Source organism: Cottoperca gobio, chromosome 17, assembly GCF_900634415.1.
Source record: "Cottoperca gobio chromosome 17, fCotGob3.1, whole genome shotgun sequence".
Taxonomy (NCBI): domain Eukaryota; kingdom Metazoa; phylum Chordata; class Actinopteri; order Perciformes; family Bovichtidae; genus Cottoperca; species Cottoperca gobio.
In genome coordinates this window covers 8,996,317-9,013,566 of record NC_041371.1, presented here as the reverse complement: position 1 = coordinate 9,013,566, position 17,250 = coordinate 8,996,317, and the positions used below count along the sequence as shown (strand labels likewise).

The following is a 17,250-nucleotide window of genomic DNA, read 5'->3' as shown; positions in this document are numbered from 1 at the left end:
AGGTGGGAAATTAAAAGGTTTGCTCCAGTCGGTAGGCGCTGCTTGGGTCTTGCTTGACAATTTACAAAAATGTTTCTGAAAAACATTAGCAGTTACATAATCTTGATTCATATTTGATCAGCGCTGCCTAGTTACACAGTTTGATTGGAGTTCACAAGCATTGATTGACACTGCGCTAGAGACTCCTTGGCTCTGATTGGTCGTTTTCATTTCATTGGGCACGGTGGAATCTTGCAAACGCCATTAAGAGAATTGGTGGGCGGTTTTATTTTTAATAAAGTTACCAACTGCAACTTTAACAACAGCAAAGCCATTTCAAAACATTTCTCTCTTCCCAAATCAAGGTAACAAAGGGGGAGTAATCGATATACAATGATTATTTTGAGGGTGAGGTTTTCCTTTACCTGATTGGGAATCAAGAAATGTAAACCACAGAAAGAGGGGGGAGATAAACAATTGGAGGTAAGTTAAAATGTAGTTTTTGTAATACATTCTTTGATTCTTCCCATATATTACACATTGGTGATCTACTAATGTTTGGATGCATGTGGGACAGACACAGAAGAAAGAGTTCTCTATCAATTTGTTGTCCTTTTTCTCTTTCTCTGTGCACTTTCAGGAGTATGGAAACCAAACACAGTAGCCAGAACAGGATGAACCAAAGGCAAGCAGCAACAGTGGATTACTGTCTGCTAGAGTTTCGGGGAGTTTAAATCAGGTCCAGACGACCTGCTGCTGTCAGTCATTGGCACTGGGGGAAAGCCCACTCTGGAAGACCAAGAAAATACCATAGAGGCCAAAGAATAGGGAAGAAAGAAATAAGACTTGCTACCCCTTGTTACTACACGCTATAAGCATGACATATGAGAAATATAATTCTGTTTCTAAATCTGTGATCAAGTAGAGCATTCATAGAAACACATGCTATGTAATGATTGCTATGTCATGCTGATTGATTGTCATGGGAGATGCATCTAACGCATTACTGTATTTTAGGCTTTTGTACAATATGAAGTCATAACTTATTTTTGGGCCTGAACAGCTGGGTAAAGCAGCTGTCAACATGGCGGTGGTGAAATACAATGTGTCACAAGCTCTGGGCCAAGTTCAATCACATTTTACATATGACCATAGTGTTACAAATAATGCCACGCACTGCTTGGAGAACTAAAGGAATTTTGACAGATACCACTGTATGCTGGTAAGGTCCGAGTGAAACAAGAGAAAAGGACAAAAAATAAGACTTAAAGAAAGACTCTTTTTGGGAAATATGCTTGCCATGTACCCACGTTCTGATTAGCGGACTAATCAAGTTAATTTATGCGCATTCAGTACATCGATCAGAACGGGTGTAGTATAGATGAAAATAATAGGGAAACAGTTAAACCTCACTTCTATAAAAATAGTTGAACAACTTCCACAGTCACCAGGATTTTTCTCAAGAAATGCAATGCTTAAGTTCAGCCATTTTTAATAATATTTAATTTATTTGGCTCATCCTCAAGCTCAGTTCACACTGCACACTGTGGTAAGATGAGCTAAACGCGTATTACATACAGATAGAGGAGCCAAGAGAATGATTTGAAGGTCACAGATTTGCACATACAAGAAAGTACAAGTGAATTTGCAGTTCCTTTTTGTTTTTTAGAGTTGAGTCTGAAGTCATAAATACTCCTGGACAATTTTCTGTCATTTCTGGCAGCCTGTGGATCTACAGTCTGACTCCATAGTGACTCCAGTCAAGTGACTCACCTGGTCACAGAAAAAGTGTTGCTACTGAAAACCGAAAACTAGTGGTGGAAGAAGAACTCATATCTTTAACAAGTATCTAAAGTAAAAGCACTCATTATGCAGAATGGCCTATTTCTACATAATGTATATTATTGATGCATTTATGTGTTAGCAACACTAAAATGTTGCAGCTGGTAAAGGTAATGCTAATTTGAACAAACAATGTATTATTATTATTATTATTATTATTATTATTATTATTATTATTATTATATTATTAACATTATTAGTAATAATAATAACAACAATAGCATAACACAATCACATCATAATTCATATGTTAATTCTATGTTGTATTAATAATGTGAGTCAAAGTGTGTGCAAACTAATGAGTAACTGAAGCTGTCAAATAAATGCACCGGAGTAGAAGGATAAAGTAACATAAAATAGAAAAATAAAGTAAATCAAATTCAAATCAAATTTATTTGTATAGCCCAATATCACAAATTATACATTTGTCTCAGTGTGCTTTACAGACTGTACAGGTTACAACATCCTCTGTCCTTAGACCCTCGCATCGCACAAGGAAAAACTTCCTAAAAGAAACCCCATAATTAAAGGGGAAAAAATGGAAGAAACCTCAGGGAGAGCAACTGAGGAGGGATCCCTCTCCCAGGACGGACAGACGTGCAATATATGTTGTGTGTACAGGATAAACAACATAGTAAAAATACAACATTTGACAGAAATTATGTTGTGTTGGAAAAAAAAAATAAAGTAAAGTACAAGTACCTCAAAATTGTACTTAAGTATCATACTTGAGAGTAAATGTACTTTCCACCACTGCAGCACAGTATCATACTTTGTTAATTCATTATGTTTGTTTTAATTTGCAAAGTAACTCCAGCTGTCAGGTGTTGTGGAGTAAAAGTATTAAGTTGCGTAAAATTAAGTAAAGTAAAAGTACCTCAAGATTGTTAGTTACTTTCCATCACTCTGCAGGTGTAAACCCTCTTGGTAGTAATATTCAGTGTTATTATGAGCAGCAGTGTGCAGTCTGCAGCAGTGTGCAGCCCAGCAGAGGCCAGGCCAGCCTGCTCTCCTTCCCGGCCTCACCACCAGCAGCCTATCTCCTATCTCCACAGTAAATGACAAGTCTATTTTGGAAAGGAGGCTGCGCCAAAGTAGGTACGTCAGCTATTTGGCATCATGAGGTATCAGAGAAGAAAGAAAAAACAAGTCTAGTCAACCGCCCACCGCAGGAGACTGGGGGGATGTTCCCACCATCCTGGATTTACAACCATTTAAAGGATATTTGAGCACAAAGAAGACATTTTTTTGGTGGGACTTCTAAACACTGATATTTGGAGTAGGCTATCATCCGGAAATCTTGACGGCCAACTGACGTTTTTGGCCACATGATTCAGCGCCTGTTTTACCTGAGTGGCTGAAGACTCAAGGTGAAAAAGTAATGTTAGGATACAATAATTATGTTAACTTTATTAAAAAATGTTACATTAATAATTAAACCGAGAACTTAACCGAAGTTATAGCAAGTTTTCTATTTATTTCACCTTTGTATGGGTTTCTAAAAACTACCCTCTTACACCTGTAACGGTTAACGGTTAACGTTAGCTAACCTAGCTACAACTTCCAGTTGCAGTTAATGTTAGCTAACCTTATGTGATTTAACTGTAATTACAAGCGTGTGTGCTCCTCTGTTTGTATTTCAAACCGCAAATTATAGTAATTAAATTCCTACACTACTTTTTAAAAGATGTTTTAGTTCACTGTTAGAAATGAAGTATGTTTCTGAAGTGGTAGCTTTATCAAACAGCTGATATCCCTTTCGCTTCTACAAATGGCAATGGACAGAGACGGGGTCTGACAGCTGAGGTTATTTTTGGGACAGGCAGTTCAAGCGACAGAGGTGACAAAGATGGCAAATGTCAGTCTTTGAAAGGCACATATCTGCTCAATTTGACCTTGTTACAGGGGAATTTGTTTGTTATTGTGTTGTTAAACTATTGAATAGGCTGCATGGCATGAAGTCAAGTCTTTGTATTAAATAATGTCTGCAGGGCCAGGAAAGGGTTATGTTGACTGACACTTACAGTAACTGCCAGCCATAAATATGCCTATTTGGACTGTGGAGTTATGTCTATTTTAATAGCATACCATATTTATAGAGTGCACTTAACACTCTGTCACACCTCACAATGGTTTGGGTACCTTTGGCAGACTTTCTTTTAAATTTATTGTCTTGCCATTAAGTAATATAAAATAACTGACACAACTGCTTATGAGCATATACAATATGTAGCCTAATTTGTTACAGTTCCACTGAAATAGTATTTGTTTTTCCTAGGTATTTATCGATTTCATTCATATAACTATGATTTTATTAATTATTCATAAACACATTTGTTACTGAAAAAGGATTTTGGTGTTGACAGTAAACTATATCAAATTAGAAGGACACATTTTGCACATCGTAATGTGCAATAACGGGACATTAAGTGCAACATCATGGACATAATTATGAACATTCTGTATTACCATGCACTTACAATACCTATACTTCAGATCTGATACTGTACATGCATATCTACTGTATATGCAACCCCACCTAGACTTATAGCTGCAATCTTTATATCCACAATCTTCCCACTTTGTATTTCAACAGTTGCACAGCAATTTCCCTCTGGATAAATATAGTTTTAGCTCATCTTATTACCCTGTTCAATATTATTTCTTGTAAGTCACTTTCCTGGTACTGTATTGTAATATTCAGCTTTTCTTTTATTACAGGAACTAACAATGGATCAAAACTTGTTCGGAGGAGTCCCACGATTCCTCACCCGCCCAAAGGCATTCTCAGTGTGTGTAGGCAAGGATGCCACACTTAGCTGCACTATCGTGGGCAGCCCGACCCCACTGATAACCTGGGAAAAAGAGAAGCTGAAGCTGACTTCTGGGGAACGCTTCAAGACCGTGGAGGATGGAGATGTGTACCGCCTGACCATCTATGATTTAACACTGGAGGACAGTGGCCAATTCATGTGCCGAGCCAAAAACAGCGTTGGGGAAGCTTACGCTGCTGTGACCCTCAAAGTGGCCCTGCCATCAGAGATGGCTCAGAGGGCCCCTTCTTTCATGGTTAAGCCTACCTCTACACGTGTAGGTTTGGGAGGCGATGTTGTTTTCTACTGCCGGGTTGTAGCTTACCCAGATCCCAACTTTGATTGGGAGAAAGATGGGCGCTACTTAGGGGAGTCTATGCGTATCAAGATTGTTTCCGACAGTGACAGCAGCACCTTAAAGATTCAAAGTGTGCGTAACCTGGACAGCGGCACCTACACCTGCAGGGCCCAGAACACCGTTGGCCGTTCACATGCTGCAGCAGCTCTTGTTGTCGATGCCCAGGATTCCCGCAACCTGGCTGCAGACAAGAACACCTCCCTCCTCTCTCACCTACAAAAGCGCAAGGAGGAAATGAACAAGGACATCTCTATCTATCGCACTGAAGAAAGCAGATCCTCTGGTTCTTCCTCCACCAAGGCCAAGATCACAGATAGTATGAGTTCTCTGAGTCTGGAATATGAGCTGAGGGCATCTGCGCTGGCAAAGCTGCCCAAAGGTGTGTTCACCCGTACCTGCACGGTGACTGAAGGCAAGCATGCCAAACTCAGCTGCTTTGTGACGGGTCACCCCAAACCCCACATTATCTGGAGGAAGGATGGAGCGAACATCAGCGAGGGCCGCAGGCATGTCATTTATGAGGACCAAGCTGAGAACTTCATCCTCAAGATCCTGTACTGCAAGCAGGTTGATAATGGTCTCTACACCTGCAATGCAACCAATATGGCTGGGCAGACCTACAGTGCAGTGTTGGTAACAGTCAAAGGTAAGATGGTCATGTCTTAAGAAAATGCTGCATACTGTACAGTGATATATTCTTTCATATATTTAATATAATCCTCTACAAATCAACTATCATTAAAGACAAGCAGGGGTTACATGATAAGTCTGGCATGATTGAATTGTTTGATTGATATTAACAAATGCCAGCAATATATTAGTCTGTCTCGTTAAAGTAATTTGTCCTGCAAAAGTGGGAGAAAATACTGCTTTCAGACTGATTTCCTGCTTTTCTTTGTTTTTGTATCATATCAAATTAAATGTCTGAGTTTTGGACTGAAAAAACAAGACATTTAAAGACATCACCTTGGACTGAGAAACTGGAATGGACATTTCTTTATAGAACAAAAGATTTATCGACTGATTGAGAAAATGATCGGCTCATTAATCGATAATGAAAACAGTAGTTGAAGCCCTGCTATACAGACTCTACACTTTTGCAGCAGTGTAACTCATGTATGTGTTTCTTATGGCAATAGAAATGGAGGTATACGGCACTGAGGAATAAGCTATATGTTTGTAGGATAAACGTATTATTGGTAACTGCACTACTGTATATCGAAATCCATTTATAATTTACCAAAGCCTGATTTAAGCCTCTCAAAATGTGCGTGGCTTTTCACAACAAGGTTGAATTCTGGCCCATCCTCTGAAGGGGGGTGTTGTATTGCATCTATTTTCTGCTGGTGATGAGTAGTTCACAGATGCTAAGATGTTCACTCACTCACTGGAGCACATTGTCGCCACTGTTATTAAGACTCCCCTTGGGAAGATATTGGCCCAATAGATGAAACTGTACAGTCATAGATTTATGTCGGCATGTCCGATAATGAGTTCTGGTGCAGGAGACTTGATGTTTGCCTTGCAGGTTGTTAGTTGGCAGAATGTATTGTGGACATTTTGCAATGTAGATTATACATTTTGAACTCTCAGTGGTTGCATGACCATTTATCAATTTTACAGCAGATAAATAAAATGCATGATGGAAACATGCAATAAAAAACAACAACAAATACAGTACACAATTGCACTTAATCGTCACTTCTAATATACTGAAACATTTGGCTATTCCTTTTCAACAAAATAAACCAAAAACTTGTATTCTTTGTATAACCTTTAATTGAACAACTTTATCATGGATTATTATACATATATACTTTGGAAGACAACCCAACAGCTCACTTGTCTTTTGGAATATACATTACAGGATACATTGAAAATATTTGAATGTAAATATAATTTCTTGAGTGATTTAATGTACCCAGTAACCCGTAACTCATAGTCGAGTTCCACATGTTTCAACACTTGATTCCTAACTTTAAACTGTTGGCTTGTATCCAAAGTATGGATATGGAGACAGTTTGAATTGTAACCCTCATTTGTGGTGCAGAACACAGTAGGAAAATCGAGAAGTAGAGGAAATGTACGAGATGTACTCTTCAATGTCCATTGAAATAGGGGGTGTAGTAAGCACATGGAAACCTTCAAGCTTACAATAAACAAAGTCATGTAAATTGAAACAGCTTTCTGTAACATTTTATTTAATTAACTTTCGTCATACTTTACTTACGAGCATTTCCTAGCTCATGCCAGATGTTTTTTGATAATGTTCTACTTCTTAAATTTAGACAACCCATCTGAGTTGGAGATAAAGATAAGAATGCACTAATAATATGAGTATTATAATATTTGTAGAATTAGATTCCAGTGGTGGCTGGGTATTGTTTTTTGACTTGTGTGATTTCCAATAACACCAGTGTTGTTTAGTCCAAATGTCAAAATGTACTGAAAAAAAAGAGATGTACGCATTTCCAAAATTCACAACATGTTTTTAATCTAACAAAATATTCTGCTGCAATCCATATTTATTGGCATTTAGCCTTTCAAAAATATTTCTACTGCACTCACAGAGGCACGCACCCAACATGAGAGAAAGTAGGTTAACTGACTGACGCCTGGTTGATGACTATCTAATTTTATCCGATGAATCCCTTTATTCAAATTGAGGACCTATTTTTCAGGGTGATGATTTCATAAAATATCACGACAGACATTCATAGCTTCATTTGAAAACATCAATAGAAGCTTTGAATGTAAAAAAGTGACATTCGGTAAAGCCCTACTTGCTATTTAGTCAGAATGCTGTGTCTACATCTAAGAGCTTTTGAATATTGACTAACCTTGTTCAATATCCAACTCGTAAATATTGAGTGCTCAAACACATACACACATTAAATGTCCAAGGTAATGGATTTTCTCTCAAGCAAGTTTCTAGTTTCTCTGCCTTGCATTTATTATTATACCAGCCTGAACTACAGATTACAGGGGAAATTAATGCAGAAGGTTTGAGAAAAGGTTGATTTCTAAATGATTTACTTTTTGTATTTGACAGACTGATAAGCAAAACCATCAACATGGCTGCACAACCTAAATATTCTGTTATTTTTCATTGTGTCAGAGCCTAAAGTGCCATTCAGGAGGAAGCTGCAGGATGTGGAGGTACAAGAGAAAACGTCAGCCACCCTGATGTGCGAGGTGCCTGTTAGTGCCACCCACGCCAACTGGTTCATGGAGGAAACGAGGCTGGATCAAAGTACCAAGTATTTCATGGAGCAGGAAGGCACCCTGCGTCGTCTCACCATACACAATGTCACCACCAACGACGATGGTGTTTACATCTGCGAGATGAAAGAGGGCAGTCGCACTGTGGCTGAGCTCACTGTCCTGGGTATGCTTGAGACTTTTTTTTCTGTCTTTAGTTCTTGTTAAACGTTTTGTGTTACAACGAGATATTTAATATGTCCTTCATAAGATACTGATAAAAGTTGGGGAAATTAAGAACGGCTTGTCAATGTGTCTACAATGCCACCGAATGTTCCTTTATGTAACGTCCACTGCTTCTCATATCCCAGGCAACATTACTAAGAAGCTTCCCCGGAGGACAGTGGTCCCTGTCAGTGACACTGTCATCTTCTGTGTGGAGCTGGAGCATCCTTTCCCAGATGTCTACTGGACCCGCAATAGCGAGAAGCTGAAGGAAGATTCCCGTATTTCGATCGCCTGCGTGCTCAGACAGTACACACTCACGATTAGAGATTGCCAGGCAGATGACTCAGGAGAAGTGGCGTTTGTGGCTGGAGACTGCAAGACTTCCACGCGATTTCTCTGTCACTGGTGAGGAAGACGCCTGGGTCACATTCAAATGTATTGTATTTGTTCTGACCTGCTTGCATCATATTTAGGATGGCTTAAATATCACAAAATGAAACTAAACTAAACAGAGTTCATACAGTTATTATTTTATTATTTGAAAGCACTCTGCAGCAAACCTCAACCATCTAGCTGCACATACTGTATACAGATTGAAGCAAAATAGGAAACTTTTAATGGGTTAGACAAAATAATGTGAACACCTCATTGAAGTGACTTTACTCTGAAATACCTTTGCTTTTACAGCACTACTACAAAGGTTGGTTTTATAACGTTGTTTGCCAAAAAGGAACATTTATTAAATGTAAAAGTGGAATAAAAATCAGCATTTTGATGTATGGACGATGACAATAGACATTTAAGATGTGATCCTCCTCGTTTTCACTTGCGAATAAGTGAATAATCTTTCTTTTGATTTACTACAATCACTCAATACTCATGTCTCTTTCTGCTCTAGCGGCAAGGAAGCATCCTCCCGATCCCCCAGTTGATGCAGTGGTGCTGAACAAGACTGACTCATCCGTCACCATTCGGTGGTCTCCTCCTGACAGCGACCGCCCTGTCCCCATCAAGGGCTACATCGTGGAGAGGAAGAAGGTTGGCACTCAGACATGGCAGAGGTGCAACGCTGGAGAAACCATCATATCAACAGAGATCAACTTCTGCAGCGCCACAGAAGAATCCACCTACCAGTTCCGTATCTCTGCTATGAATGACTTTGGCCAGAGTCCCTACCTGGAGGTGCCTGGAAGCTTCTACCTAGGTAAAACTGATGCCTCTGGGTCATTTGTCATTGATGACTATGTGCTGTTGTTGTATGTATTCAGCCATTATTTCTTCATGTCCTTGTTTGCCTGTTGTCTCCAGAACCCAGTGCAGAAATCAGGAAAGGCCTGATCAACAGCACTGCATTCTCTGGTGAGGAGTTTTCTATCTCCTTGGAGCTGTCTGCTGTTTGTTCCGGCTTCTGGTCTCTAAATGGCCGCCTCCTGCGCAGCGGAGCCGACTACCTCATCACCAAGTCCAAGAGCACACACACTCTGCTCATCCGTGATGTGACCATGGATATGAACGGAACTGAGGTCAAGTTTGTGGGTGGTGGATCGCAAAGCAGTTGCATCCTATCTGTAAAGGGTGTGTACTCATAGCCAAAGAAATTCAGTACCAATAGAAAAAAATGCTCTAAATCATATAAATAAATATTAGTAGTTTGGTTTACTGTATAGAAATGTTCTTAGCTTTGTTTGTAATTGAATGCCGTTGGCATTTACTGTAATTCTGTGAAGCAATTCATTAATGCCTTCTTACATGAAACTGTATTTTTAGCTGCTCCTGTTAGGTTCACCAACAAGTCAGCTCTGCTGGAGGCGGTGATCTGCAGTGCCCAAGCTACTGCTCAGTTGACTGCTGAGGTGTCGAGTTACGATGCACAGGTTTGTGATGGGAACATACTTCATCATTTTCCAACTTGACTTTTTAACTTTACAAGTATGTAGGGAAGTACAAGCGCTATCATTTCTGTAATTGAGTAGATATTTTCTGTGCTAGTCTACTCTAAAATCAATCTTTTTGATGAAGCATTGAACTCAACTACCTTTTATTTAGCTTTGACCTTCTTTTCCATTGACAATCTTTGACAAATCGTCACCACTTTGGATTTAATTGATGTATTGTGGTTGAAGTTGGTAGGGTGTATTCATATGGATATGAATTCAGTCATTATAGTATGTCACATTTTCTATTTCATATTACTGTTACCCTGAATTGTCTTCACTTACCACTTAGTAATACTAAACTAACAGTAGTTCTACTCTTTGAGCCCTTGCATTAACTTCATCATGTCTGTTTTGGCAATCTGTTCTGTGTTTGTTCCTTCAGGTGGTTTGGATGAGGAATGGGCGGGAGGTGAAAATGGGAAAGAAGTACGAATATATGATTATGGACCGCAAGAGGATCCTTATAGTACACAATGTTACAGAGGAAGATGTGGGCATCTACGAGTGTGTTTTAGCTGATGACAGAGTGTCCCTGCAACTCTCTCTTAAAGGTACGCTCATCGAAGAAGTACAGTTTAGCAGCTTAACTTTATCGCAAAGTCAACTATTTTTCTGCCATGGATTTAGTGTTGTCCTGTAAAGCAAGTATCACTAATATCTAATATGCTCTGCTCGGTGAAAAGATGATTGCGTAAAGGGAAACTGGGCTCAGTGTGTGCAACAAGTCCTGCCTCACGCCCACATGCAGACAGTTTGTCTCAGGCCATGTGACTGAAATGTGACCTGCTCTGATGGCTGCGAGCATATGCTTATGAGCCATCAAATAAAGGAAAGAGCGACCTGTCATCATGTAGTCAACTCTAGTGTTACTCTGCTACCCCAGGTCATGCTTATAACAAACATAAAGATATACATTTCCAAAGGGGCTTTAATAGATATGCACTGATCAGTATCATATATCGTCAAATGTACTCACGTGTTGCATTATGGTTTTACGTCGCGCACAGTAACGTCACAGCCACACGCACACAACATGCCGTAGTTTTGGAAGTGAGTGAAGAAGACATTAAGCTCCAAAAAGTCCAGCGATGGTGGACCAAAACATTTGGAACAACTAACTTAATTCATTATATAGTAATTCATTCACATGCATGCTGCTCAATAGTAATCACAGTACCCAGCGCGGGGTCTCTCCCTCTCCTATCAGTCAGCACATTCTTGTAAATAGATACTGATTCATAAATAGTTTTGTGTAGATAAATACTTTGTGCTAGATAGATAAGAAATAGTTTACTCTCTATAATAGGCCTACATACACAATATAGAATAATATTTTATCTGATTCTTCTCTGATATGTATGAACATGCAATTTAATTCCCCATTAAAGAAAAGTAAAAAAAAATAAAAATAATTGGTAATAATTCCAAAAATAATGAATTCAAGAAGTCTTGACTCGATTTCCTTTGTTTTTTTTCTCTAAGATGAACCTGCCAAGTTTCTGAACAAAGCCAGAGGTACCATGGGAATGTCATCATCCCTTAAAGGAGATCTTGAGCTGAGCTGTGAGGTATCTCCTGCCAGCGCGGTCGTTGTGTGGAGAAAAGATCAAGTGGAGATCACTGAGGACCAAAGAACGACCACCGTCTCCAAAGGGACTCAAAGAAAACTCATCATCAAGAATGCCAAGAAAAGTGACGAAGGACATTACTCCTGTGACACAGCAGCAGACAAAGTCACATTCCAGGTCAAGATAAAAGGTAAGACTGTAGTACTATTCAACACTTGACTGCACATCACAGATATTAATATGATATATTATACATTTCTTTACCTTTTTTCTCTTCTCAGAAACTCAAGCAGTAGCTGCCTTCTCTAACAAGGACTCAGTCCAGAAGGAAGTCAAAGCTACTGTCTCCCAGAAAGCCACTCTTAGTTGCGATGTTTTGGATAGCAAGGCAGAGGTGAAATGGTATAAAGACGGCAAGTTGTTGATATCCAGTAGGACGATATACTCAGAAGTAAAAGGCAGTACTCGTCAGCTGGTGATTGAAAAGGTGGAGAAGAGCGATGCTGGAGAGTATACATGCAACGCTGGAGGGGATAAACTGGTCTTCAACATATTAGTGTCAGGTAGGACTGCTTGATTAATTAATTGACATAGAATTCAACAAATATCTTCGGTTTCATACAATTACTATAATATTTTCTACTGTATCAATAGGATTTGAGTTAAGAGTTTAGAGAAGGTTAGTTGCTACACATTTAATTATCTTTGTACGTCACAGTTTTATGATATAGTTCCAATTTTGTGATTTAAATGTCCCAATCACGACTTGATAATTGGGGATGTTAAACAGCACTAATAACAACACTGTATTTCTCGTTGATGTCACCCTCAGAGTTCCAGTCAGCTTTCTCTAACAAGGACTCAGTCCAGAAGGAGGTCAAAGCTACTCTCTCCCAGAAAGCCACTCTTAGTTGCGATGTTTTGGATAGCAAGGCAGAGGTGAAATGGTATAAAGACGGCAAGTTGTTGATATCCAGTAGGACGATATACTCAGAAGTAAAAGGCAGTACTCGTCAGCTGGTGATTGAAAAGGTGGAGAAGAGCGATGCTGGAGAGTACACATGCAACGCTGGAGGGGATAAACTGGTCTTCAAGATATTAGTGTCAGGTAGGACTGCTTGATTAATTAATTGACATAGAATTCAACAAACATTTTCTGTTTCTTACAATTACTATAATATTTTCTACTGTATCAATAGGATTTGAGTTAATGGTTTAGAGAAGGTTAGTTGCTACACATTTAATTATCTTTGTACGTCACAGTTTTATGATATAGTTCCAATTTTGTGATTTAAATGTTCCAAACATGACTTGATAATTGGGGATGTTAAACTAATAACAACACTGTATTTCTCGTTGATGTTACCCTCAGAGTTCCAATCAGCTTTCTCCAACAAGGACTCAGTCCAGAAGGAGGTGAAAGCCACTCTCTCCCAGAAAGCCACTCTGAGCTGTGAGCTAGCGGACACCAAAACAGAGGTGAAGTGGTACAAGGATGGCAAACTGATGACTTCCAGCAAGACAATCCACACTGAGACGAAGGGGAAAAGTCGTCAGCTGGTGATCGACAGCGTGGAGAAGAAGGACGCTGGAGAGTACACCTGTGAGGCTGGGACTGAGAAGCTGGCTTTTAAGATGCATGTAGCAGGTAAGGGAGGATGGATATTCACAAATAATAATATTACTAATTGGATGCTTATTGGATCTGATATATTCCCTGTCATGTCTCCTCCATCAGAGGCCCAGTCAGCCTTCTCCAACAAGGAGTCAGTCCAGAAGGAGGTGAAGGCCACTCTCTCCCAGAAAGCCACTCTGAGCTGTGAGCTAGCTGATACCAAGACAGAGGTGAAGTGGTACAAGGATGGCAAACTGATGACTTCCAGCAAGACAATCCACACTGAGACGAAGGGGAAAAGTCGTCAGCTGGTGATCGACAGCGTGGAGAAGAAGGATGCTGGAGAGTACACCTGTGAGGCTGGGACTGAGAAGCTGGTCTTCAAACTCAAGGTGGCAGGTAGGGCCAAGAACTGAACTGGCGTTTAGTATTTCTGTTGATTGATGTACTTAAAGGGACAGTTCCCCCCACAAGTGCCATCTACCTCCATGATATTCGAGAGAGGGCAGATTTCTCTATGGCCAATATCTCCAACACATTGACAACATCACTACAAGTAAGAGGAAAAATATGTATTTTTGATTTTAGGGTGAACTGTCCCTCTAACAGGTATTGCAGATGTTAACATACCAAAGGACATTTTAAAAGTTTTTATCATCTACATTCATGGTCTCCTCCACAGACACACAGTCTGCACTCTCTACCATAGAGTCAGTCCAAAAGGAGATGAAAGCTACTGTCTCCCAGAAAGCCACTCTGAGCTGGGAGGTATCTGATTCCAAGACCGAGGTAAAATGGTACAAGGATGGCAATTTGATATGCACCAGTAAGGCAATCCATGCAGAGTCGAAGGGCAAGAGTCGCCAGCTGGTGATTGACAGCGTGGAGAAGAATGATGCTGGAGAGTACATGTGTGAGGCTGGGTCTGAGAAGCTGCTCTTTAAAATACAAGTGGATGGTAAGGAGAATGTGCTATGTTTAATAAATACCAAATGTGTATTTCATTGTGTGTTTGCCTCTTTTGAGGACATAACAAGTTAAACGTAAAGTCTAGATGCATTTTAGGTAAAACCTAGTTTTAACGATGTGAATTGCATTCTAATAAACATGAAAATTGCAAAAACCCTAGAAAACCAAAATCTTCAAATCAATGTGTAAACGTTTTTTTGAAATAACAATATTGTGCTCTTAAGTGATTATACTAAATCCTTTTTTAAATAAAAAGATTTAAAAAGTCATTTAGTTTAAGAAACTGGTGGATATGTTGTGTTTTCTATTCGTGTCTGTGGTCTCTTCTGGTTTGTCATTGTCACAATGAAGCTGTAAGGTTTAGTTGTTCTTTTCCAGTAGATCAAAAAAACATGTGTGTGCTTTGGTTTATAGAGTCAAGTCCTGTTTTGTATCGGTAATTGTACCGCCATCACACTCCTTTACAGGCGCTTCTACAGAAGGCCAGGCTAAATCCACTTTCCTCAACAAGGAGTCTGTCCAGAAGGAGGTGAAGGCCACTCTCTCCCAGAAATCTACTCTGAGCTGTGAGGTAGCTGATACCAAGACAGAGGTGAAGTGGTACAAGGATGGCAAACTGATGACTTCCAGCAAAGCGATCCACATGGAGTCAAAGGGCAATATGCGTCAGCTGGTGATCGACAGCGTGGAGAAGAAAGATGCAGCAGAATACTTCTGTGAAGTCGGAACTGAAAAACTGGCATTTAAAGTACAAGTGACAGGTATGAGGAATCAAAGGGAATAGTATGTGATTTGTGCATATTTAGTTTACGTTTGTAAACATCTGTTTGCATGTATCAAAATTCTGTGTGTCGTAGAGGATGTTTAGTTTTGCTTAACTCCTGTCTGGGCTGAATAGTGAATGTTGCAGTATTTTACTATCACAGATTTTTGCGTTCTTTGTATTTTTTGTTGTTTTACTTATGCTGCTACACAGCACAGTCTGCGGGTCTTGGCTGCACATTTATTTAATCTCTGCTGATGTGTTGATGTAATACGCAATTTTCCTGGTTGTATTTTGGCGTGTACCATTCTGACACAGTAGTTTCGCAATGTGTTAATGAGTAAAATGAAGGGGGGCAAAGACATGATATTCTCCATTATTACTTCTGCAGAGATCCAAGCCAAGTCAGCTTTCTCCAACAAGGAGTCAGTCCAGAAGGAGGTGAAAGCCACTCTCTCCCAGAAAGCTACTCTGAGCTGTGAGCTAGCTGATACCAAGACAGAGGTGAAGTGGTACAAGGATGGCAAACTGATGACTTCCAGCAAGACAATCCACACTGAGACGAAGGGGAAAAGTCGTCAGCTGGTGATCGACAGCGTGGAGAAGAAGGACGCTGGAGAGTACACCTGTGAGGCTGGGACTGAGAAGCTGGCTTTTAAGATGCATGTGGCAGGTAAGGGACGATGGATATTCACAAATAATAATATTACTAATTGGATGCTCATTGAATCTGATATATTCCCTGTCATGTCTCCTCCATCAGAGGCCCAGTCAGCCTTCTCCAACAAGGAGTCAGTCCAGAAGGAGGTGAAAGCTACTCTCTCCCAGAAAGCCACTCTGAGCTGTGAGCTAGCTGATACCAAGACAGAGGTGAAGTGGTACAAGGATGGCAAACTGATGACTTCCAGCAAGACAATCCACACTGAGACGAAGGGGAAAAGTCGTCAGCTGGTGATCGACAGCGTGGAGAAGAAGGACGCTGGAGAGTACACCTGTGAGGCTGGGACTGAGAAGCTGGCTTTTAAGATACAGGTGGCAGGTAGGAGGAATAATATGTTACCAGTATTTCCGAGTATATGCAAATGTGAATTGAATTGGTCGTATTTGTTTTGTAGGATTATGTGTTTGATTGATTATTTTCTATTGAGTTCCCGTGTTTTCATTCAATCAATAAGTCTGTTAATTGCGGCTGAACGGTCTTTTGGCTGTGTGCATTTCGGGTTGACTTATATGTTTATGTTTTAATTTGCTCTGCAGAAGCCCCAGCTGGCTTCTCTAACAAGGAGTCAGTTCAGAAGGAGGTGAAAGCCTCTCTTTCCCAGAAAGCCACTCTGAGCTGTGAGGTTTCTGATACCAAGGTGGAGGTGAAGTGGTACAAGGATGGCAAACTGCTGACTTCCAGCAAAGCAGTCCACATGGAGTTAAAGGGCAAGAGTCGTGAGCTGGTGATAGAAAAGATGGAGAAAAAAGATGCTGGAGAGTACACTTGTGAGGCTGGAACAGAGAAGTTGGCATTTAAGCTGCAGATGACAGGTAAAATATATTTGAAATATAATTCATTTTTGTCACAAAACTCTCTCCACAAATCACTGAAATTAAGTTCTCACTTCTCTTTAGATGCAGCTGTGAAGTTCCAGAAAAACCTTGTCAAGGACACATGTATTGTTCAAGCAAGTGAAAAAGTAGTTTTGACTACCGAGCTGACCACCGAGAGTGGTAGTGTGAAGTGGTGTAGAGATGGTGTGGAGCTCAAGGAGAGCAGCAAGTATGAAATGAAAAAAGATGGCCTTTCCCGTACCCTGATTGTAAAATCATCCGAATCCAAAGACAGTGGAACATACTCCTGTCAAACTGCTGATGACAAACTGGAGTTCAAAGTTCAAGTTAAAGGCAAGTCATAGAGATGTTTATAACAATCTGATAATAGCTGTATAAACAGATGCCAGATTTAGTTTTGATGTCTAACATCCATGTTTT

The 17,250-nt window shown here is 40.0% G+C and overlaps 1 protein-coding gene across 1 annotated transcript in view; it reads left to right on the top strand.

Annotated features, from left to right (window-relative positions):
* Positions 1-2,981: 2,981 nt before the first annotated feature.
* The window catches only part of obscnb (obscurin, cytoskeletal calmodulin and titin-interacting RhoGEF b), a 58,032-nt gene continuing 43,763 nt past the window's right edge, over positions 2,982-17,250 (top strand). The window contains 19 exon segments of the mRNA XM_029453514.1: positions 2,982-3,191; positions 4,543-5,638; positions 8,111-8,380; positions 8,565-8,813; positions 9,308-9,625; positions 9,730-9,996; positions 10,189-10,295; positions 10,741-10,909; positions 11,841-12,116; positions 12,208-12,489; positions 12,759-13,034; positions 13,299-13,574; positions 13,665-13,940; positions 14,224-14,499; positions 14,978-15,271; positions 15,665-15,946; positions 16,037-16,312; positions 16,531-16,806; positions 16,891-17,163. Coding sequence (XP_029309374.1) covers positions 4,552-5,638; positions 8,111-8,380; positions 8,565-8,813; positions 9,308-9,625; positions 9,730-9,996; positions 10,189-10,295; positions 10,741-10,909; positions 11,841-12,116; positions 12,208-12,489; positions 12,759-13,034; positions 13,299-13,574; positions 13,665-13,940; positions 14,224-14,499; positions 14,978-15,271; positions 15,665-15,946; positions 16,037-16,312; positions 16,531-16,806; positions 16,891-17,163 — 5,530 coding nt within the window. The 5' untranslated portion in view covers positions 2,982-3,191; positions 4,543-4,551.